This window comes from Phyllobates terribilis, unplaced genomic scaffold, assembly GCF_046119375.1.
Source record: "Phyllobates terribilis strain yellow unplaced genomic scaffold, ASM4611937v1 Scaffold_5__5_contigs__length_657084704, whole genome shotgun sequence".
In the NCBI taxonomy this organism is placed as follows: domain Eukaryota; kingdom Metazoa; phylum Chordata; class Amphibia; order Anura; family Dendrobatidae; genus Phyllobates; species Phyllobates terribilis.
In genome coordinates this window covers 24,207,068-24,232,801 of record NW_027362765.1, presented here as the reverse complement: position 1 = coordinate 24,232,801, position 25,734 = coordinate 24,207,068, and the positions used below count along the sequence as shown (strand labels likewise).

The 25,734-nt window shown below is 41.9% G+C and overlaps 1 protein-coding gene across 1 annotated transcript in view; it reads left to right on the top strand.

The window, feature by feature from the left end:
* The first annotated feature begins 370 nt into the window (after positions 1 to 370).
* LOC141271394 (gastrula zinc finger protein XlCGF66.1-like) overlaps positions 371 to 25,734 on the top strand; it is a 67,108-nt gene continuing 41,744 nt past the window's right edge. Inside the window, exons 1-4 of the mRNA XM_073681484.1 lie at positions 371 to 453; positions 710 to 884; positions 1,014 to 1,193; positions 1,277 to 1,400. Of these exons, the coding sequence (XP_073537585.1) occupies positions 807 to 884; positions 1,014 to 1,193; positions 1,277 to 1,400 (382 nt within the window). The 5' untranslated portion in view covers positions 371 to 453; positions 710 to 806. The remainder of the gene's footprint in view (positions 454 to 709; positions 885 to 1,013; positions 1,194 to 1,276; positions 1,401 to 25,734) is intronic.

The following is a 25,734-nucleotide window of genomic DNA, read 5'->3' as shown; positions in this document are numbered from 1 at the left end:
ACACGCGGCTCCGCTCAGCACACCTCGTACACGCACGGCTCCGCTCCGTACACCTCGTACACGCGCGGCTCCGCTCCGTACACCTCGTACACACGCGGCTCCGCTCCGTACACCTCGTACACGCGCGGCTCCGCTCCGTACCCCTCGTACATGTGCGGCTCCGCTCCGTACACCTCGTACACACACGGCTCTGCTCCGTACGCCTCGTACACGCGCGGCTCTGCTCCGTACACCTCGTACACACGCGGCTCTGCTACATCCCCCCTGTAAACCCCTCCTGACCCCACACATAAACTTCCCCTCATCCAGCACCATGACAACCAGCACAGCAGAGTCCTGCATCCACTGAGGCCCCTGATCATGTGACCCCTGACTCCTCCCCTCCTGTGACCTCATCACAGGTCCTGTGCGCACAGAACAGCCATATATGTGGTGGCGGCTCTGCAGGTGGAGGTATGTGGAGAGACCCCAGTACTGGGCGCAGGCACCATACACATTATATAGTGGGGAGAGAACAGTCGTTCAGTCGATTACTCTCCCCCGTATACAGTAACGCTCGGCTGTGCTCTGTATTACAGCTGTTGATTGAATCATCCAGCTGCTGTTAATTTTTGTTGAAAATCTGACAGACTGGATACTTCTTTTCCCGAAATCATCTGTGGGGAGTGTACACAAATGACATTATATACTTCTGGTTGTCTTGTTCTAGGGCTGCTGCTCCTGTGTTTTCTTGAGGTTCCTACAATATCGGATCCTCTCCGTGAAGTTCTTCTGTAAGTGAAATTTTCCCGATTTACCCATCAAGAATGGAAATGAACAGGGACAAGATGGCAGAGAGGATATTACACCTCACCCTAGAGATCCTCTTCCGGCTTACTGGAGAGGTGAGAGATTCTGATGACATCACATTATATCATTCTTATCTATGGGAATAACAGATGGACAGAACTGGAGAGGTGAGGACTCTGGAAATGTCTGTAGTGAGATTTATTAATGTGTCTCTCCATAACCAGGATTACACAGTAGTGAAGAAGACCTCTAGTGAGCGCTGTCAGGACCCTGTGTCTGAGGGATGGGGAAGACCCCTGAGTCCAATCACGGAGCCTCCACCTCACCCCCTGATACATGAGGACATCAATGACCAGAAGATCCTAGAACTCACCTACAAGATGATTGAGCTGCTGACTGGAGAGGTGACACTGCTGGGAATGCTGGGACATTATATAGTAATGCTATGAAGGGATCGGGGGGATGACGGTATCATTGTATGTGTCAGGTTCCTTTAAGGTGTCAGGATGTCGCCGTCTATTTCTCAATGGAGGAGTGGGAGTATTTAGAAGGACACAAGGATCTGTACAAGGATGTCATGATGGAGGTTCCCCAACTCCTCACATCACCAGGTAATAGACAGGACCAAATACACACGGCCTATAATATCTATATGTAAAGAATGAATTCAGTTCCTGTATGTGTTTCCTCCAGTTCTATCCAGTAAGAGGACAACACCAGAGAGATGTCCCCGTCCTCTTCTTCCACAGGACTGTAAACAAGAAAATCCCAATGTTTCTCCTAATCATCAGGTAACTGGAGAGAAGGTGTCATGAGATCTCCCCTATGATGTCTAGAAGGCTGTGAAGGTCTTGTGCTTAGTCCTTTGTTATCCGCCAGTATTGTATGTTTTATACTTGTGGAGATGGCAGAATTGGAGCTGATCATAGATGTGACTTCTCCATCTCTCGGTGACTTTTACAGTATTTGTTTCAGGGTGAAGATATGACCCATATTAATACTACTGAGACATATGTGAGGGGAGATGAGCGGTGTAAAGAGGAGATTATTACATATGACTACCCAGGTGAGTAGTAACCACAAAATGCAGAGAAGTCACAGATACTTCTCATTCAGCAGCTGCTACAATGTGGGGTGTACGAAAAAAAATTAACATTGTATGGGTGCTTTCACACTGTATTTTACCACCCGTTCAGTGGCTCACGTCTGGGCTTAAATCCGAACCACCCGCAAAAGGGATTTGGGCATATACGCAGATGGGGCCATAGACTATAAGGGTAGCGACAGAGTGAACATGCGCTCTGTCGTTCACCATTTTCGGGCGTGTACGCTTACTGGAGACGGCGTCTGGTTACCGGATGGCGACCCTAGAATTTTTCCTTTCACTGCCACCGCAGGCTCGAAGGAACCATATCTATGTTCAGTGGAATATTCTCCCAGTCCTATTAAAGGTCTTTTGGATTGTTCACCGGTCTGCTGTCCCTCCGTGCTCTGTCACACACCCCGTTACAAACTGGTTGGCAGCAGAGGGATTAGAGCAGAGGGAATAGAGGACAATGGCCTGGCAAAGAATGGAACCAGAACCTCAGGATACAGGGACTGGTCCCTGGTGAACCTACAAACAAGGGTCAGTTATAAAGGACTGTCCAAGGAACAACTAATTGAGGTTTTGGAAGGAACCAGTCTACAGTCATGGCCAAAAGTATTGAGAATGAGACAAATAGTAATTTTTCCAAAGTTTACTGCTTCATTTTTTGTAATGGCAATTTGCATATACTCCTGAATGTCAAAGAGTCATCAGCTTAACAGCAATTACTGTACTTGCAAAGTCAATATTTGCCCAGAAAATGAACTTTAACCCCCAAAACACATTTCAACATCATTGCAGTCCTGCCTTAAAAGGAGCAGCTAACATCGTTTTAGTGATTGATCCATTAACACAGGTGTGGGTGTTGATGAGGACAGGGCTGGCGATCAATCAGTCATGATTAAGTAAGAATGACATCACTGGACACTTTAAAAGGAGGCTGGTTCTTGGTATCATTGTTTCTCTTCAGTTAACCATGGTTATCTCTAAAGAAACACGTGCAGCCATCATTGCACTGCACAAAAATGGCCTAACAGGGAAGAGTATCGCAGCTACAAAGATTGCACCTCAGTCAACAATCTATGGCATCATCAAGAACTTCAAGGAGAGAGCTTCCATTGTTGTCAAAAAAGGCTCCAGGGCGCCCAAGAAAGACCAGCAAGTGCCAGGACCGTATCTTAAAACTGTTTCAGCTGCGGGATCGGACTACCAGCAGTGCCGAGCTTGCTCAGGAATGGCAGCAGGCTGGTGTGAGTGCTTCTGCACGCACTGTGAGGCGGAGACTCTTTGAGCAAGGGCTGGTTTCAAGGAGGGCAGCAAAGAAGCCACTTCTCTCCAGAAAAAACATCAGGGACCGACTGATATTCTGCAAAAGGTACAGGGAGTGGACTGCTGAGGACTGGGGCAAAGTCATTTTCTCTGATGAATCCCCTTTTCGATTGTTTGGGACATCTAGAAAACAGCTTATTCGGAGAAGAAGAGGTGAGCGCTACCACCAGTCTTGTCTCATGCCAACTGTAAAGCATCCTGAAACCATTCATGTGTGGGGTTGCTGCTCAGCCAAGGGAATCGGCTCACTCGCAGTCTTGCCTAAAAACACAGCCATGAATAAAGAATGGTACCAGAATGTCCTCCAAGAGCAACTTCTCCCAACCGTCCAAGAGCAGTTTGGCACCCAACAATGCCTTTTCCAGCATGATGGAGCACCTTGCCATAAAGCAAAGGTGATAACTAAATGGCTCATGGAACAAAACATAGAGATTTTGGGTCCATGGCCTGGAAACTCCCCAGATCTTAATCCCATTGAGAACTTGTGGTCAATCATCAAGAGACGGGTGGACAAACAAAAACCAACAAATTCTGGCAAAATGCAAGCATTGATTATGCAAGAATGGACTACTATCAGTCAGGATTTGGTCCAAAAGTTGATTGAGAGCATGCCAGGGAGAATTACAGAGGTCTTGAAGAAGAAGGGGCAGCACTGCAAATATTGACTTGCTGCATTAACTCATTCTAACTGTCAATATAACCTATTGGTACTCATAATATGATTGCAGTTATATTTCTGTATGTGATATAAACATCAGACAAACACTAATAAAAACCAGAGGCCAGCAGATCATGTGAAAATATAATTTTGGTGTCATTCTCAAAACTTTTGGCCATGACTGTACAGGGTGGCACTTGAGAGGGATTACCAGAGCAATTAGAGGAAAGATGGAATCAAGATGTAAATGCCCAGAAAAGTCAGTGGGTTGTGTGATATGAGGAGAAAATGGCATTGCTGGGGGAAGTAGCCACCATAGAGGATAAAGGGGAGAATTTTCGGAGAGTTCATGAGAGGCATCTCGCTGAGGAAGCAGCTAGAAACCACAAGCAGAAATTCACAACACCCACCAAGAAGGAATCTCCAAGAGTGTCTCACAAGGACTTTATACACTGCTCCAAGAAATAAAGGGAACACTTAAACAACAGAATATAACTCCAAGTAAATCAAACTTCTGTGAAAACAAACTGTCCACTTAGAAGCAACACTGATTGACAATCAATTTCACATGCTGTTGTGCAAATGGAATAGACAATAGATGGAAATTATTGACAATTATCAAGACACCCTCAATAAAGGAGTGGTTCTGCAGGTGGGGACTACAGACCACATCTCAGTACCAATGCTTTCTGGCTGATGTTTTGGTCACTTTTGAATGTTGGTTGTGCTTTCACACTCGTGGTAGCATGAGATGGACTCTACAACCCACAGAAGTTGCTCAGGTAGTGAAGCTCATCCAGGATGGCACATCAATGCGCGCTGTGGCAAGAAGGTTTGCTGTGTCTGTCAGCGTAGTGTCCAGAGGCTGAAGGCTCTACCAGGAGATAGGCCAGTACACCAGGAGACGTGGAGGGGGCCGTAGGAGGGCAACAACCCAGCAGCAGGACCGCTACCTCCGCCTTTATGCAAGGAGGAACAGGAGGAGCACTGCCAGAGCCCTGCAAAATGACCTCCAGCAGGCCACAAATGTGCTTGTGTCTGCACAAACGGTTAGAAACTGACTCCATGAGGGTGGTATGAGGGCCCGACGTCCACAGATGGGGGTTGTGCTCACAGCCCAACACCATGCAGGACGCTGGGCATTTGCCACAGAACACCAGGATTGGCAAAGTCGCCAATGGCGCTCTGTGCTCTTCACAGATGAAAGCAGGTTCACACTGATTTGTGACAGACGTGACAGAGTGGAGAGCGATCTGCTGCCTGCAATATCCTTCAGCATGACCGGTTTGGCAGTGGGTCAGTAATGGTGTGGGGTGGCATTTCTTTGGAGGGCCGCACAGCCCTCCATGTGCTTGCCAGAGGTAGCCTGACTGCCATTAGATACCGAGATGAGATCCTCAGACCCCTTGTGAGACCATATGCTGGTGCAGTTGGCCCTGGGTTCCTCCTAATGCAGGACAATGCCAGACCTCATGTGGCTGGAGTGTATCAGCAGTTCCTGCAAGATGAAGGCATTGAAGCTATGGACTGGCTTGCCCGTTCCCCAGACCTGAATCCGACTGAGCACATCTGGGAAATCATGTCTCACTCCATCCACCAACATCACGTTGCACCACAGACTGTCCAGGAGTTGGCGGATGCTTTAGTCCAGGTCTGGGAGGAGATCCCACAGGAGACCATCCGCAACCTCATCAGGAGCATGCCCAGGCATTCTAGGGAGGTCATACAGGCACGTGTAGGCCACACACAATTCTGAGCCTCATTTTGACTTGTTTTAAGGACATTACATCAAAGTTGGATTAGCCTGTAGTGTGTTTTTCCACTTTAATTTTGGTTGTGACTCCAAACCTAGGCCTCCATTGGTTAATAAATTTGATTTCCATTGATCATTTTTTCTGTGATTTTGTTGTCAGCACATTCAACTTTGTACAGAACAAAGTATTCAGTGAGAATATTTCATTCATTCAGATCTAGGATATTATTTGAGTGTTCCCTTTTATTTTTTATAGCAGTGTACCTTTTAAAGAGGCTGCAGGGGATATTGAAGGATTCTTCCAAGACTTAAAACATCAATGCCAGTTAATGGAAGTTCCAGAAATGGGGCAGGTCAGACATCTGGTGGGACTCTTAGAGGGTGGAGCTGCAGAACCTGGGTGGAACCGCGAGTATGAGGACATTAAGGAAACCGTCCTGAAATATTTTGCGGTAACTTGAGACACTTACAGGACTCAGTTTTATTTGTTACCCTGTAATGGGGAAGACTCTTTTAAAATGTATGCCCATAGGATCAAACAAACATGTCATCACTGGCTGGAGAGAGAGGGGGACTTAATTTGGGAGACCATCCTCAAGTTAATCCAAAAAGAGCAGTTCTTTGCCAAATGCCTTGCTGAGATCAAAGAATGGGTGCGTGAGAGTAAACCAGCGACAGGGTACAAGCTGCCGTTTTAGCTGATAAGGTTCTCACCATCAAGCCTCAGTGGCAAAAGTTGCTGATGGATGGAGAAAGCACTACCAGCTCACCACCACCGGTGGTCCCTTTTCCTTCAGTTCCCAATGTTCCCTGTCTCACAAGACCACCACCTCATGTTGATACCCATGTGAATTTGCCTCTAGTTGCTCCCACCACATCTTCTTGGATCCGATGAGGAGGAAAAAAAGGAAAACGCAGATGTTATGGTTGGTGGAATCCAGGACATCTATAGGCCACCTGGCCAGCTATCCAATGTAAGAGTCATCCTCAAATTCAACAACCACGTAATGCACCTTCATATGGATATCAGCCTCCAGGTTCCCTTGCCTCCATCCCCAGAATGCAAATTGGAAGGAGTGCAATACAGCACAGATGTTTTCGATGTGGGAAGCTTGGGCATATGCAAGCCACCTGCCCTGCCAGCTGATTGAGGAATGACTCTAAATTAAATTGACTTATTAATTATCTACAACCAAGTGCCATGGAGGTACAAAATCCCATTGAACACCTGTGGAGAGATCTTAAAATTGCTGTTGGGAGAAGGCGCCTTCAGATATGAGAGACCTGGAGCAGTTTGCAAAAGAAGAGTGCGAGTGCTCCAAAATTCCAGATGAGAGGTGTAAGTAGCTTGTTGATGGTTATAGGAAGTGATTGACTGCAGTTATTTGTTCCAAAGGGTGAGCAACCAAATATTAAGTTGAGGATGCCAAAAATTTTGTCCGGCCAATTTTTGGGGTTTTGTGTGAAATCGTGTCCAATTTTGCCTTTTTTTTCTTTGTGTTTTTCAAATACACACAAAGGAAATACACATGTGTATAACAAAATGTGTAATTGTAAAAATTTTCTCTGAGAAATACTTCATTTTCTGGAACAATTTCAAAGGTGCCCACACTTTCGGCCATGCCTGTATGTATGTAGCCTATAGGATACCCTAATGTACTCCTAATATGACTTAGTTAGCCACGGAGGTTGGCACCCTAGATATGCAAACAGCGCTCCCACTCAACAAAGACTAGCCCTTCTTTACCCTATATGTACAGTACAGACCAAAAGTTTGGACACACCTTCTCATTTAAAGATTTTTCTGTATTTTCATGACTATGAAAATTGTACATTCACACTGAAGGCATCAAAACTATGAATTAACACGTGGAATTATATAGTTAACAAAAAAGTGTGAAACAACTAAAAATATGTCTTATATTCTAGGTTCTTCAAAGTAGCCACCTTTTGCTTTGATGACTGCTTTGCACACTCTTGGCATTCTCTTGATGAGCTTCAAGAGGTAGTCACCGGAAATGGTTTTCACTTCACAGGTGTGCCCTGTCAGGTTTAATAAGTGGGATTTCTTGCCTTATAAATGGGGTTGGGACCATCAGTTGTGTTGTGCAGAAGTCAGGTGGATACACAGCTGATAGTCCTACTGAATAGACTGTTAGCTGCTTTTTCCTTGCCATAATACAAATTCTAAGTAAAGAAAAACGAGTGGCCATCATTACTTTCAGAAATTAAGGTCAGTCAGTCCGAAAAATTGGGCAAACTTTGAAAGTGTCCCCAAGTGCAGTTGCAAAAACCATCAAGCGCTACAAAGAAACTGGCTCACATGAGGACCGCCCCAGGAAAGGAAGACCAAGAGTCACCTCTGCTTCTGAGGATAAGTTTATCCGAGTCACCAGCCTCAGAAATCGCAGGTTAACAGCAGCTCAGATTAGAGACCAGGTCAATGCCACACAGAGTTCTAGCAGCAGACACATCTCTACAACAACTGTTAAGAGGAGACTTTGTGCAGCAGGCCTTCATGGTAAAATAGCTGCTAGGAATCCACTGCTAAGGACAGGCAACAAGCAGAAGAGACTTGTTTGGGCTAAAGAACACAAGGAATGGACATTAGACCAGTGGAAATCTGTGCTTTGGTCTGATGAGTCCAAATTTGAGATCTTTAGTTCCAACCACCGTGTCTTTGTGCGACGCAGAAAAGGTGAACGGATGGACTCTACATGCCTGGTTCCCACCGTGAAGCATGGAGGAGGAGGTGTGATGGTGTGGGGGTGCTTTGCTGGTGACACTGTTGGGGATTTATTCAAAATTGAAGGCATACTGAACCAGCATGGCTACCACAGCATCTTGCAGCGGCATGCTATTGCATCCGGTTTGCGTTTAGTTGGACCATCATTTATTTTTCAACAGGACAATGACCCCAAACACACCTCCAGGATATGTAAGGGCTATTTGACCAAGAAGAAGAGTGATAGGGTGCTACGCCAGATGACTTGGCCTCCACAGTCACCAGACCTGAACCCAATCGAAATGGTTTGGGGTGAGCTGGACCGCAGAGTGAAGGCAAAAGGGTCAACAAGTGCTAAGCATCTCTGGGAACTCCTTCAAGATTGTTGGAAGACCATTTCCGGTGACTACCTCTTGAAGCTCATCAAGAGAATGCCAAGAGCTTGCAAAGCAGTTATCAAAGCAAAAGGTGGCTACTTTGAAGAACCTAGAATATAAGACATATTTTCAGTTGTTTCTCACTTTTTTGTAATTCCACATGTGTTAATTCATAGTTTTGATGCCTTCAGTGTGAATGTACAATTTTCATAGTCATGAAAATACAGAAAAATCTTTAAATGAGGTGTGTCCAAACTTTTGGTCTGTACTGTACCTATATGCGGTAACATACGCCAGGCTAGCATGTACTATGTAAACAGTTCATAGGAAGCGCATCAAAGAATTGTCAGTTTATTACTTGATGGCCAATAGTTGAAAGCTTAAATAGTGCTATGTTATAGTATAAATTGGACAAGATGTATAACCATAACCTGCATCCATTATGTGCTTACATAAACAGTACAATCAATAGGAAATTTCTCAATTGGTGCATATCTATAGAGGAAAAGTAATATATAGTAGTTGGCACCTACTGACATGACTTATTGGCTGAATCACTAATCATAGAAATATAGTGAAGGAAAACCATGACCACAACAACCAAAATATTACATCATAAAATATAGCTTTTATTATATATATTAAAATACATAGGACAAACAGTATCTGGCACTAAACAAGTGCAGGAAGACACATATAACTAAAAGAGATTCATCTCACTGAAGGGACGATACGGTCCACTAAGTATAGAGTCCAAGACAGCACAGCTCAAAATTTGTCAAAACTTTCCAATTGCTATTCATGTGAATGGTTCCTAAGTATTTATGGTATAGTCCCCCCAACAGAGAATACATATAGAGAGAGGGAAACACCCATATAACAAATCATGAACCATCCATATGGTGACACAGAAGAGATCACCATGTGGTCCTAGAGGTACAAAAATGGGGGCTAAGCTAATGGAACACAATATAGACAGCCATATGATAGTATTATTAGACCACCATGTGGACATGGAATACCTGGGCCAAACGCTGGGCTGTCCAGGAACTCACACAGGAACCGCGCGTCCACCCCAACGCGCGTTTCGGCGTTGCCTTCTTCAGGGGGCGTCACCATATTCCGAGGGTGTGTGTATTTAAATATTATTCTGGCCAATGGGGCACCATGGGCGGACCTATGATAACGCGCGTAGCGTCACCGCTGCCCGGCAACCAGTGCTGCGGGCGTCATGCAAGGAATCACGTGACGGTCACATGGACCCACGTGATACAGGTCCTTGCATAGAGACGCCAGGCAACACGGGACGCCTCAGCAGCGGCGACGCTCGCGCGTAAGGTCCTCATGATCACAGAAGTCAGATAGAAGAAAATGTTAATGTAGATATAGATCTTATCAATTAGCACAGACTCTCCTGCCACCCCCAACAAAAGGGAGAGTACAACCTCCAGTATATCGCATTATCAAGGATATTTAGAACATCAGCAAAACAAAGGGGAGGGGAAGGGGGAAAGGAGGAGTGAAGGGGTGGGAAGGAGAAAGATGACATTGTATATATAGAAATACATGATACGGAGGTATAATAATTATCACAACTGTAGTGCATAGTTTCCGCTATATATCTAAAAGTATTTACATAAGTCACGTTACTATCAATCTCCCACTCTATCTAGTGACCAAAATTTAAACAATAGTGTTTATACATTGTCATATAATATTGTGGAACACTATCGATATTGTAGGATAGAAGCCACACCGAGATGTAAAATTTTGCCTAAGGCGACGTGTGGCACCAATGCTAACATAAAAAATAGGGAAGGCAACTAGGAAACTAGGAAGGAATAAGGAAGGGGGAGAAAAAAGGAAGTCACACATAACCTGGACAAAACCTAACATAATATCCTGATATGTGATCAAACCAGGTTCATAAAGACATCCCTCTATAAGTCAGTGATCATGACAAGACCAATATTAATTAAACAGCATGATCGTCGCAATAATACACAAAAAAACATGTATATAACGAAAAAATACGGCGATTGATGTTCACAGGAGGGTAAATGTTGCTGTATTCACTTTTGTTCATTCATATGATGCCACCCATGCTACGACCATAGCCCTCCGGAGGAATATAGTGTAAACAGATGATGAATTAACTGTAAAATAATATGTAAAAATAATTAAAACATATAAAAACAAATAAAGAAATATGTGAAAAGGGGAGAGATCAGAGAAACGGAACAAAGCTGAGACTCTCGTTCAGTCCATTGGGTTGTACAGTACCCAATTGCCAAATCCATCTGGACTCGAGCTGCGCCAAACGTTGGCTTGGTGTATAACCATAACCTGCATCCATTATGTGCTTACATAAACAGTATAATGTAAAAGGACATTCTAGAGGGACATCAAACAATCTAAACTAATTCTAATGTCCTAGGCCAATTATGGTTTATCGCTTATCAGCTGCAATATTAAGTGGATAGCTATGAAACATATAACCGTATTTACAACAGAATAATGCAGATTGTTTTTCCTATTACCCCAGTGTCGGTCATCATAATAAAATAGTTAGGCACTTGATCGAACTGAAAGATGTCAGTTAGGGTGCTTTCACATTACGTTTAGGCATCCGTTCAGTGGCCCCATCAGGGCTTACGTCAGAACCCCCCGCAAACGGGATTCGGGCGTATGTGAAAGACGCAGCGATATACTATAATGGTACTGACAGAACCGTGCATCATTTTCGGGCGTATACTCCTACTGCATGTGCTCCACTGTGTAAATGCTTGCATATGCTTTCCACAGCAAAGCAGGCTGTACATGTTAATGCAAGTAAGACTACGCAAGCAGGCACTAATGATCAAAACGTATGGGGGCAGGTTATATAATAATATGAGGCAAATAATATCTGAACACAGTATGATCTCATTTTAATAATGAAATGGATATATATTCACGTATATAATCTGTGATATATCAAATATATTAATAAATCATACACTCAACATTCGTCCCCCAATAGCAATAAACTCAGATAGCCATGATGTATTAAAGAAATATCCAACATTTTTGGATGTATATTAAAAACTAACCACCTATTAGGGTCAATGAGTAAACAACAGGCTTTTTTTCTAGGAGTAAAATTGTGATAGGTCAATTGCAACATGATGATGTATAGACTCTCAAAGGAAACATCCATAGTGAGCTGCTCGTTCATTTCAAAGGGTAAAGCAGAGTTAAATCGATAAATCCACTTGGTTTCTTTCTAGTAGGATTACCCCACCGTGGATGACTGGGCCACTACCTCCACTACACAAAGCCTAAAGAGCTGTGTATCTCCGCAATGCACCTCCCTAACATACTTTTGTAAGATCTCCCCATATTGGTACAAGTGAACACATCAGATACTTCTATATATTGGCAAAAGGAACAAGGCCTACACCTAAAAGTACCCAACTCTCTATGATCCAACCATGTGCCAGCATTCTTGGGGGGAGATGTAAGCACTGTGCACCAGTTGATCCCTGATAGATCTGTCGTGCTTAAATGTGATGTCAGGAAATGGAGGGATGAAGACACAAACATCAGAGTCTGCTTTTAATGTATTCCTGTACTTACTCAGAATCTCACGGACACTGGCCCGCATGATTGTCAAATGTGCCAATGATCCTAAGTGTGGAATCTTCCCCTTTTTCTTTTGGGATGTAATAAAGCTAACCTTGTATGGTAGCTGATTTAAATGCTTCACTGAGCACAGATTGTGTATAGCCTCTTTTCACAAATTTGTTCCTCAACTGGAATGCTTCCTGATAAATAGGAGTAGAGCAATTCCTGTGGGCACACAGGAACTGCTTTCGGGATGCTTTTGGTACCCTTTCCGGATACCCTTTTTGCAGAAATGGGGAGGATGACTGGCCCATAAACACAGTTTGTTAATGGATATGGGCTTACGAAAAATTCTTGTCTGTAAGCATCATCTATAATCTAAAATATGCCGACGATACAACATTGATAGCCACAAGCATACATGGAATGAAGGACTTTTTACGGAATGTCAAGATGGAAAGCTCGAACATGAGACTACTACTAAATAGAAAAAAGACAAAGATATTGACGACTGCCAGTTACGACCATGACATATTTGAGATAGACGGCAATGAACTGGAAGTTGTAAAAGACTTCAACATACTCTGCTCGATGATAACTCAAGATGCAGTGACAACACCGACCATCAATAGGAGAATAGCTGTGGGTAAATCAACATTGACGTAACCGGACAAGGTCTTCAAATCGAGGAACATTTCACTGGCGACCAAGGCATGGCTTGTACATATCTGGTCTTTTCTGTGACCACATACAGATGCAAAACATTTACGATAAAGAAACAAGACAGAAGAAGAATCAATGCCTTTGACATGTGGTGCTGGAGAACCTATTTTGGGATAAATCAAGCCAGACATGTCACTTGAAGCAAGGATCACGAAGCTAAGACTTGCATGTGTGGCCACATCTTACGAAGAGAGCAATCACTGGAGAAGGACATTATGGCCAGAAGAATAGAAAAAACAAGACAAAGAGCCATCAAGATAACAGCGGAGAAGACCCTGGTGGACCTATCTAGGCTTGCACAAGATCGATCTTCCTTCAGAACTTTCATCCATCAAGTCACTATGGCTCGAGGTTGAGCCGAAGGCCGCTAAGTAAATAAATACCTTATGTACATACTTTAGTGAATTTACTTCTGACATTTAAGAAATGGGCAGGGTGCCTTTTACATTGGTGATTAATGGCTGACTATGCATCCAGCTTTGACTTTTTATATAAGTTGGGTGCAGAATTTAGGTTCACCAACTCCCGTGGCTCGGGGAAGTATGTGGAAAAGAAGCATTACTCGCCAGTCACAGCCCCTGCTTTTTTGGTGCTTATCTCTGACCTTTCTGTACTTGACTGCAGCCATAATGTGCCATATTCAACATGTGAGCACTGCAGTCCATCAATGGTCTCACTATACGCTTGATGCAATGGTCATGTGACATATAGGGCACGTCATCACTGCAGCCAAGTAGATCAAGATTGGAGAGGAGTGCTAAAGTGGTAGCTTTGAATTCAACAGGCGAGAAATTTTTTGGGACAACTCGAGAAAACCACTTTACAAATTAATTTGCAACTCAAGTTTTACACTTTCTACAAAGTCATAGCTTGTTCATACTTAATCATACTGCTTCTCTGTTCAGCACTAAAATGAATGCGGCTGTCAAGGATTGTGCCAGACAGACACCCGCTGACAGCACTAATTGATTTATTTATGGGTGTCTTACTACAAAATAGTGGTGACTGACTCTCTGAAACATGAACCTAGGAAAATGCTGACTTCAACACTGAATGTGAAAACTGCTAGAACCTATCCTGGTTGCTTGATACCATTATCTTGTGGTTCTTGCTCTGTGGTCTTTGGTTAGAATTTCAACAGTTTTTTTTACCAATTACAAAAAAATATTTCCAAGGTTATATTATTGAAAAAGTAATAAAAGTGTTATTCTTGGCAGGTGATGGTATTAGTGGATCAGAGGGACTTCTGGAATCTTCAGATTTTCAATCATATGATCTTGGTGTGCCACAAGACACATATGAAGAACATTGGATTATCCCAGCTGTATCTTCAGTGGTTGGCAGCAAAGATCTACCATTTGGTCCTTTTAAACAGGTCCTAACTTCTGATTCATCACAGACTATTAAGGAAAATAAAAGTCACCTAAGGGATGAAAGAACTACCACAGGAAAGAAGACATTTTCATGTTCAGAGTGTGGGGAATATTGTAGAACTAAATCAACTCTCAATAGACATATGCGAAGTCACACACGGAAGAAGTTGCATGCATGTCCAGAATGTGGGAAATGTTTTACTAAGAGTTCAAGTCTTGTTATACATCAGAGAACTCACACAGGGGAGAAGCCATTTTCATGTTCAGAATGTGGGAAATGTTTTACAAGTAAATCAACTCTTGTTACACATCAGAGAACTCACACAGGGGAAAAGCCATATTCATGTTCAGACTGTGGGAAAGATTTTAATCACATATCAAATCTTGTTGCACATCAGAGGACTCACACAGGGGAGAAACCATATTCATGTTCAGACTGTGGGAAATGTTTTGTGTGTAAATCATATTTGGTTAGACATCAAAAAAGTCACATGAGGAAGAGGTCATATCTACAGTATGTTGAGAATGTGGGAAATGCTTTTGTTTCAGAATAACTCTTGTTAAACATTAATGAGCTCTCAAAGGTGAGAAGCCATTTCATACCCAGAATGTGGGAAATGTTTTATTTGAAAATTAAATTATGTTTATCAGAAATTAAGTCTTGTTGCACATATAGTTGTGAAACAATATTCGTATTCTGAAAGTAAGGAATGTTTTTCCCCCATAAAAAGAAACTTATAAAGTAGCCTTTTTAAACCTCTTTTAATCTTACATTTTACAAGAAAACATAAATCAATTACAAAGGTCTCATGAATACAAAAATCAAATTGAATCCAAATAGCTCAAATATAAATCACACCTGTGCACTGAATATTTTTTATTAATAGATACAGTGTATAATATACAAACAATGCCTTGAGAAAGTATTCATACCCCATTAACTTTTCCACATTTTTTCACGTTACACCCACAAACTTACATTTATTTTATAGGGATTTTTTGTGATCCCAACACAAAGAAGCAAATATTTGTGAAGTTTAAAGCAAATGATACATGGTTTACTAAATATTTAAAAAATCTGAAAATTGTAACTTGCATTTATATTCAGTGATGTAAGGTGTCAAGGATTATGCTAGACAGACACCATCTCACTGACCCTTTTTTGATTTTCTACTGAGATGTAGCTACTCAACCATAAAAACCCAAACCACAAAGCTACAGGCACACCGTTTTTGCACTTGTCTTAATTCCAGAGGTGGTTTGGACTTGGTGATTTGGAGGCCCTTGGTTTCCTCAGCACAGATGAATGACCTTACATTTACTCTATGAAACTTCACTTGCTCTGTCTCATCCCAAGCCTCCCTCCTCCACAAATACATGCACCCAATAAATTAAGCAGGCTCTCATTGCTATAGTAATGACAAACAAGTGGCTGCTTACTGGGGTTTAGGCACACTGGGGAACTCAGAAGGGAAGAGGACATTTGGATTTGGAAGCGCAGAATTCACTGGATTTCTTTTGGTGGGAGCCATGTCTCTTTTACAGTCCCTTTTGTGTTACTAGTAAGATGGAAACCACTATTGTTCCGTTAACAGATGACGGACTGAGTAAGTTTTTTTTTTGTGGATTGAGTTGAAGCTTTTATTTGTAACATGTTACATAACGTTTTGGATCACATTTATCCTACGCTCCACAATGAGCACTTACATCGGGGTTTCCATCTAAATCTCCAAATGATGTGATTCAGATGTGTAAAATATTTATATTTCCAATGAAAAAATATGAATCTAACTTATGCTTAGGGTCTAACGAGCAAGCAAATACTTTGGTCTTTTAGTGAGTGACTGAGTTATTCTGAGAATCTTGGCTGAGGCATCTGTTCTGCATATCTAACTTATAGGACTGAAATGCTAAAAATGGCTATTTGAGGATTACAGGTACTGCTCTCAAAAGTCATAGCTATAGGATTTTCAGTGTCCCAAACTGAGGTAATATGCAAAAAACTTAATATATATCACAAGTCAACGGATTTCTTCTAATATGGTAAAATAAGGCAACTAGTGATGAGCGCAAGTGCTCGTTACTCGAGTTTGCCGGGGGGGCTCGGGTATGCACTGAGTATCATGGGTGCTTGAGTGACAATCCCTGCATGTTTTGAGGCTGTCTAACAGCCGTGAAACATGAAGGCTCAGGGACGCAAACATGTCACTCAAGCACCCGCGATACTCGGTGCATACCCGAGCACCCTTAGCAATTTCGAGTAACGAGCACTTGCGCTCATCACTGAAGGCAACAAAACTGAAAAAAATAGTAACTAATGTATTTCTATGAGAGACAAATTGTATATAAACCAGCCTAGAGGTAAGTAAATCTTCAGATCTCTCACTCTTTGGGAATCTTTACCAGAGACCACATCAAGTCTCATTAACTGTATGTAATAACCAATGAATGTCTTGTTTTTTCTTTTGTGATCTAATTCTTGTTTTTGTGTGCTATGAACTTATTTTTCTTCATTTTTGTAACTATATTTGAATGAACATTAAACCTATTTGTTTTATCCACACAACTCTACATCAAACTTACTTTCAGTTCTCACCCTGCTTTTACTTAGAGAAATAAAACTCTTACTTTTTTCTTGTAACAAGATGAAACCCCCGAGTGATCCATTCACTATAATGAGGCAGCAGAGTTATTCTGGATTCCGTCCATCCTCTGTTCAGTGGTGTCTTTCATGTCCTTCATAGTCCTGCATAGTGTTTTGCCACATTATTTATTTTTTACGGTGTTTACTGAAGAGGTTAATTAGTGAGACAATTTTACAGATCGGATATTTCTGGATGCAGCGATACCAAATATGTGTATTTTTTGTTTAGCTTTGTTGTTGCATTAATATACATATTTATTGATGGAATTGTTTTGTTCATTTATTTTTTCTTTTATTTTAAATTTAAGTTTAGTTCCTCTATGGAACTTTACCATTCATTAGTCTGATCACTGGTCTAATGCTTTGCAATGCACATGTAATGCAATGCATTAGATCTGTCAGTGTTAGGCCATGTTCAGTATTTGGTCAGTATTTGATATGATTATTTATAAGCCAAAATTAGCTATCATCTGGTCAGTCTCGCAATAAACAAACTCAATTATGCCATGTTCTATCAAATCACACTGGTGATGTTTAACATTAATGTGTTTGGTTCTTGCATTGATCTTCTCACTGCATGAAAGTTTAATGCATCCTTGGTTGTCTTCATAAATCACCATCGGTTGAGTTGATGGCTTACCAAGGTTGCCTAATAATTAGCTTAACCAAATGACCTTTTGTCTTGCGTGGGCTGCAGACACATACTATGCTTCTGTAGATGACAAGGCTACAGACACCTATGTTCTGCTTGACCAAAAAATGAAACTTTCTGCAAGCTTGAACAAATAACTGTGTGTCGATTTACGATCACTTAAATCATCGGCCCAGTCTGCATCCTCATAGCCTGTGAGGTTTAGATCTCCTGTTACAGATATCCTTACATTTATGTATAGAGTCGAATTCAAATATCGAAGAACTCTCTTAACGGCATTTGTCTTTTTGGCTTGGTTTTTCCACATATCTACAGAGAATTCCAAATTATTGCTGCGATATCTGGTGGAGTCACAGTTGCTATGTATAGAAGTGCCCCAACTGCCTGTCTGTATTTCTCATTGTTAGATAACAGATCATCTTCTACTTCCAACTTTAAGTAGGATGGTTCCATTGGGGTTGAAATACCTTTTGGCTTTGGCTCTGACATTCCAAACTGATTCAGAATTGAGTTACCGTACCAAAATTTTGGAGGAAAATGGGGGGTGCGTCTTATTGTCCGAATGTTGGGGGGGAGGGGTGTGTGTGTGTATGTATGTGGTATGTGTGTGTGTGTGTGTGTGTGTGTGTGTGTGTGTGTGTGTGTGTATATATATATATATATTATACTGAGTGGGGTGTGGGGAGAGTGGTTGCAGTGGAGGAGCGGGGCACTGAATGTTCATGCTCCTTAATAGCGGCACACAGTGTATCCGCAGCACGGCCCCTGCTATTGCTATGCGATGGCGTGTGCCCGCTATTAAAGAGCATGAAAATTCACCCCCTCTCCACGCCCATGGGCGTGGGGAGGTGAATATTCATGCCCTTTAATAGCGGCACATGCAATTGCCCGGCAACAGCAGGAGCCACGTTACCGCTACACTGTGTGTCGGCTATTAAGGAGCATGAAGTTACAGCTCCCCGTGCACACAGTCCCGGTGTGGGGAGCAGTGATTTCCAGCAGCTGATCTCTCCTTGTGAGCCGCGCAGATAGGACGCAGCGTTGGAGGAGAGAGAAGAGAGGTGAGTAGGAGTGTTTATTTTTTTATGTGCAGCGTGATGGGGATTAGGGGGACCATGAATATGAGGATAAGGATGAGAGAGCCATACATACCAGGATAAGGACCAGGGGGCCATACATACCAGGATAAGGATGAGGGGGATCATACATGCCAGGATAGGGACGAGGGGGATCATACGTACCAGGATAAGCACGAGGGAGATCATACCAGGATAAGGATGAGGGGTGCCACGCATACCAGGATAAGGATGAGGGGTGCCACGCATACCAGGATAAGGATGAGGGGTGCCACGCATACCAGGATAAGAATGAGGGGTGCCACGCATACCAGGATAAGGATGAGGGGTGCCACGCATACCAGGATAGGGATGAGGGGTGCCAGGCATACCAGGATAGGGATGAGGGGTGCCACGCATACCAGGATGGGGGGTGCCATGCATACCAGGATGGGGATTGCTGTGCCATGCATACCAGGATAGGGATGAGGGGTGCCATGTATACCAGGATAGGGATGAGGGGTGCCATGCATATCAGGATGGAGGGGTGCCATGCATTTCAGGATGGTGATGGGGGCCACGTATAATAGGAAGGGGGGCATATCTACCAGGATGGGGGATATTATCAGATTTGGGGAACATTACCCTTATACCAGTGTCAGCAGCAGACCCGCTCCCCCTTTAACAGTGCATCATGACCACATTTTTTGCTTAATTTTTTTTTCTATTTTCCTCCTCTAAAACCTAGGTGCGCCTTATGGTCCGGTGCATCTTATAGTCCGAAAAATATGGTAATCGTTGCACTTTGGTTTAGAATAGAGATGTCAAACTCAAACACACAGAGGGCCAAAATGAAAAACCTGGACAAGGTTGCCGGCCAACACAAAGTCCTCCATACAGGATAATGGGCCCCACATAGTCCTCTATACAGAATAATGGCCACACATAGGGGTGGTGGTTCTGGTGTCGATGCCCAAATAATACCACCCTACAGGCCAGATTTGTCCCACAGGCCGGAGTTTGACATGTGTGGTTTAGAAGAAGCTTCCATATTCTCTTCGGACCTGGATTCCATAATAATGTCACATTTCCAAGCTCTTTAGTTTCAAAATGCTGATTCAGAATTTTAGTCATGTTTGCAATTTCTGTTTCCTCTTAATGAACCATAATCACATCGTCCACATATAAGAGCATATACATCTACTTTCAGACTGTACATTTTGTGTATAAACACAGATTTGCTTGACCTCTTTTAAATCCTTTTTCCAATAAGACTTGGTTCATTTTGGTGTTCTATGCTCTTGCCGATAGCTTCCGACAATACAGAGATTTTTGTAGTTTGCAAGCGAGATTCTCTTCACCCTCTTTGATATAACCCTCAGGTTGAGTCATATACAAGTCCACTTCTTTTTCACCATTTAAAAAGGCAGTTTTGATGTCCAAATTTCTGACAAACATCTTTTGTACAGCAGCTGTAGCCATTAGAGTCTTGAATGTGGTCTGCTTAGCAACTGAAGAAAATGTGGCATTATAATCTTCACCATATTTCTGAGAACATACTTTTGCGACTAACTTTGCTTTAAGTCTGTGAACTTGCCTTTAGAGTCATACTTGGTCTTAAAAACCCATTTACATTTGATTGCTTTCTTGCCTTGTGGTAGTTTGGTGAGTTTCCAAGTTTGAAGTTGATGAAGCATTAATCAACTTCAGTTTTTTATGGACAGGTAGTTGTTTCATCTCATCCCATGACTGTGGCTCTGATTCTGGTAGTGTTTTGACAAAGTAGGATAGACGCTTAGCTGGTATACCCTTGTTTGATCATGACTGTCTCCTGAGTTCAGGTTCAGAGTTCAGGTTCACTTGATTTTTCTGTTGCTTCTTCACTGGTTGAAGAACCTAACCAAACATCTACATCCTTTTCCTTGTTATTTTGAAATTGTGACTGAGATTGTTGTTGCTTCAGCTGGACTACTGGTATGATGTCATGAAACTTGAGTGACATGAAGTTCTCACCAATCATTACATATCTGCTTATTGAGACCTTGTTAGTTTCTGGGTGCAGGATTGTATATCATTTCTGGGTTTCACTGTAGCCCTCCAGGATACACTCTTTTGCATGAGCTTGTCACTTGGTACATTTTTCTTTGGGAATATGTACAAATACTTTACTTCCAAATATTATGTGTTGTAGTTCAGGCTTCTTGCTGTGCCACTGCTCAAATGGAGTTTTCTCAGTAGCTTTACCTGGTAGTCTGTTTTGAATATAGCAAGTTGTCATGATTGCTTCATCCCGATATGTTGCTGGAAAGTCTGCGTGGAATAGCATACTTCCACTTTTAGAAAGTATCCAGTTCCTTCTTTCAGTTACACCATTTTGTTCAGGGTTGTATGCTACAGTGAAAACAAAACAATATAAAAACATAATAAGCAAATACCTTGCAGTAAATAAACAATGCATGAAAATAACAGGGTGCTTAGTTAACATAATTTTGATTAAAAAAAAAATGCAAAAGCCATCCCACCACATTCCAGTCACCCTATTCTGTGCGGGTTTCAGTCCTTCTCTGTCCTTATCCACATACATTTCACTTGACAAATGGTAAGATTTTAATATTAGATGTTAGGACCGCCCCAAATCTTCAGGAAAGATGCATGTGCATGTGTCTCCCAACTTGAGATTTCTTCCAGTCTATATATTAATCTGACTTTGTCTAACCTTTTTAAGTGCGATGGGGGGGTAGGGTTCTTCCATTGTACTGGAATTAAAGGGAATCTGTCACCCCCTGGGAGATATCAGACCTCTACTATGGCCATACAGGTTATAGAAAAGTAAATCTATACATATCTGTATGGCCCATAGTAGAGGTTTGATTGCAGAGAAAAGTGTTTTTAACACCTCTGTTTTCCAGAGGCTTGGCGTCCAGGGGATGCCAAGAAATCCCCGCCTGTTTATTATTCCCCGAAATCCCCGCCTATAGGCTTAGTTATCATATCCCCCCCCCCCTCCCCTGCACGTCACAGGGACCTGCGACGTGCACTGTGCTCCCTGACTTCCCGGGCATGTGCAAAGCGCCGCTCACATAGAGCGTGCTTTGCTTCATTCCGGCCCGTCTCTCTGTGCACTGCGCCGCATGTTTCTATTGCGCAGGCGCCGGGAAATGACAGTGACTCTGATATCTCCCAGGGGGTGACAGATTCCCTTTAAATGTTTAGCCACCCCAATCTTTAAAGCGAGTAGATCACGTTTCTTGGTTTTAAAATTGGAAGAGGGACAGGAACGTAGGATTTCCTCTGGTTTTAAGTTCCTTCTTATTAAATGTAGGCTTTAAAGCGTATTGTAAATTTCTATTCAGAATTTTTGTATTAAAGGACAGGACCAAAATATATGTCATGTTCCCTGTACTGGAGCCATCTCCACCACAACTTCTTGTCAGAGAAACCCAGATAGTGCAGAAATTCTGGGGTTCTATGCCATCTAGTCAAGATCTTGAATGAATTTTCCTGTATCAGCGTACACCTAGAAAAACCATAAGAGTATATTTTAAAGAAATAACTAATTCCTTCTCCAAAGAAGATAAATAAGGTTTAAATGTCTTTGTAGGTGAAGAGATGTATTTGTATATATTTTATAGTATTTTAGGTGAATGAAAGGGAAATTTAGTAAAAAGATCTAGCCAGGACCATTCTCTAGTGGATGGGAATTTTATTTTAAATTGTTTAAGAATATTTGTGACATCATGTAATTGTTGTAAGAAGTTTTTAGGATGCTTTTTAGTCTCATTTGGCCATGAATTTGACATGGGAACTTTGTTAGTGAGAAATGGTGAATAATGGTAGATGGGACCATAGATCATAGATGTCTATGTAGTTGGGATCTAAAAAATAGGGTATGGTGCTAATAGGAGCCATAGCTGGAGGCATAAGAGATGTAGATAAGGACTTAGTCTCAAAATTGCTTTATTGAATTATTTTTTTTTTACAACACAGAATATAAACTTCCGTGCATAATGATTTCTCCACGCAGGAAGGTAACGGGCATTATGGTTTATACTCTGACAATTAACACATGAAACGAAACAAAAGAAAAAAAAAATATCAAGAAAGAAATAAAATAAAAAAGGTAGAAGGGCAAGGTGGGGAGGGGGATTTTTAATTGAGAAAAACATCCTGGTAATTTAGTATCTTTGTAGAACCGTTAATTATGAAAACTTAGTGTGATTAGTGCCTCTATCAGTCAATAATCAGAGTATACTCCGTATATAGCATTACAGTATATCATATCATTAACCATGCCAGAATAAAAGCTCAGATCAGAAATAAAAAAATAGCCTCTTATCTTTCCATATAAATCACTCAGGGGAAGACACTTAAAGAGCGGATCAGGAGGGGATCAAGGTGGGAGTCTATCCAGCGAGTCCAGACAGCATAAAATAATTCCAAGGTATCAGTTTTAGTGGCTTCAATACATTCATAAATCATTATATTATCAATTATTATTTTTTTACTAAAGGTAAAGAAAGAGTCGATGTTTTCCATTGAGCAGCAATGTGGATTTGGGCAGCCATGGTAATGAAATTGAGTAGATTGAAGGTTTTATTAGTCAGACCTGATGGCCTGTCTCCAAACAATAGTATTGCTGGATTAAGCCGGACAGACTCACCCATAACATCCCTCATAAGGGATTTAGCCTCCTGTCAGAAAGTTATCACCAGAGGACAGGACCACCAAATATGTTTCATGTCTCCTGGGGCATTGCACCCTCTGAAAAATCTATCTGTGACATTAGGGTAAATTTTATGTAGCTTTACCAGGACATAGTAGGCTCTGTGTAGGACTTTCAATGATGTCTCAGTAAGTGAGGTCTGAATACTACCTTTTGATAAGACATCACAACATCGATTCCATCTATCAATGGACATAGTGATTCCAAGATCGTTTTCCCATTGCTTTATACACTGTACTTTTTGTTCTGCTGGGGGAAGGTTAAATATGGAGTATAGTAGTGAGATAATCCCCCACCCGAAAGGGTCGTACATGGATTTTTGTTCAAATGCAATAGGTGGGTAGGTGGGGGGGGGGCAGATCTGTTAGCAGAATTTTTCTTGGCTTGTAAGACCTGGTTAATGCGCATCATTTCTTGTAATGGGAGGTTATATTTTTGTATGAATTCTGGTCTAGAGATGACAGAATTAGTGGATGTCCAAAGATGTTTCACGTTATTCCTTTAAGCTTCCACCATTTTAAAAGAATTTAGTTTTAGCCCAGGGTTGAACATAGGGTTATTGAGTAGCGTCAATAGAGGGGAAGGATTGGATTGTATTTTAAATTGAAATCCTATGTTTTCTCCACAATGTGAGAGAGTGTGAAGTATATGGAGCGAGAGCAACTAATTTAGAAGGTAATTGACCTGTCGCCTACATTAAACCCGAGATGGAGTATGGTGAGATGAGGGAATTTTCAACATCAATCCATCTGGGCTTCCCGGATGGAGAAGACATTGTAGATAATTGTGCTATTTGCGCAGCCTTATAATATAGGGAGAAATTGGGAAGTGATGCTCCTCCTTTTCGCCTATGATAGAACATCGTTCGTTGGGATATCTTGGGGTGTTTCCCGTGCCAGACAAATTTAGAGATTAGCGAATGTATGTCTGAAAAGATCTTACTAAGTATTACTATAGGTAAAGATCTAAATAGGTATAAAAAATGTGGCAGTGTTACCATTTTTATTGAATTAATGCAGCCTAGCCAGGATAGGCATGAGGATGTCCACTTGTTGAGGTCAGTCTGGAGTTGCTGGATTAAAGGGGCATAGTTCCATTTAAAAAGTGTTGATTTATTCGTGGTTAAGTTTATTTCCAAACAGGTCAGATAATGCTCCCTTTTATTGAATCCGAATTTGGTTCCTTGCCCTTGACATCCTTTAATATTAGGATGTTCCCTTATGGCTTCTGCCAGGGGTTCCATAGCTAGTGCAAATAATGCCAGTGATGACGGGCAGCCTTGCCGTGTTCCTCTCTGTATCTTAATAGGTATGGGTTTGGTAGAAGGGAGTTTTAGATATGCTGCGGGCAAGTCATAAAGTAACTTTAATGAAGTGATGAGACCAGGTGGGAACCCATATAAGGCTAGGGTATTAAAGAGGTAAGTCCATGAAATGGAATCAAAAGCTTTTTAGATGTCTAGTGCTAACCTCATTATCGGTGTTTTGTTAGTCTTTGCTTTATGTATAATATTTTAAGTTTTGCCTAATGTTATAAGGAGCTTGTCTTGTTGGGATAAATCCCACTTGATTGTGGTGAATTAGTGCCGGAAGTAAAGTATTAATTCTTTGAGTTACTATTGATGTGAATATTTGAAGATCTACGTTCAGAAGCGATATAGGCCTATAATTTTTTGCTAGCAATGGGTCCCGTTTAGGTTTAAGTATTACACTCACATGTGCTGTCTAAAATTCTGGGGGCATCTGGCTGCCCTGTAATAACTAGTTATAGCATTTCTTGATGTGGGGGAAGAGGACTTCATAACATTTTTTGTAATAAAACCATCTGGCCCTGAAGCTTTTCCATTTTTAAGGCGTTTTATTCCTAAAGTGATGTCTTCATCAGTTATTTCTGAAAGAAGTTTTTGGGCTGCTGAATCTGAAATTTTAGGCAAATGTATGTGTTGAAAAAAATCTTGCATCAGTTGTGGAGTAGGGCACTGCGGAGCCGAATAAAGCTTCTGATAGTATGTGTGTGTAAGGTGCCCCAGCGAGGTAGTCGTGGGCGAGCTGTAGCCCCCTCTCGCTATGGCACCCTACAGACAATACGTGTCCTCTCTCTGAAGTGTGGCTGTGTATGTAGTGCTCTTCACTTACTTCACGCCATCCGATCGCGGCTGTCTCCAGGCAATTTTCTTCTGGGACCAGGGCAGCAATAATTTCAGAGGACACGAGGTTCTTAACCAGAACTTGGACTTTACT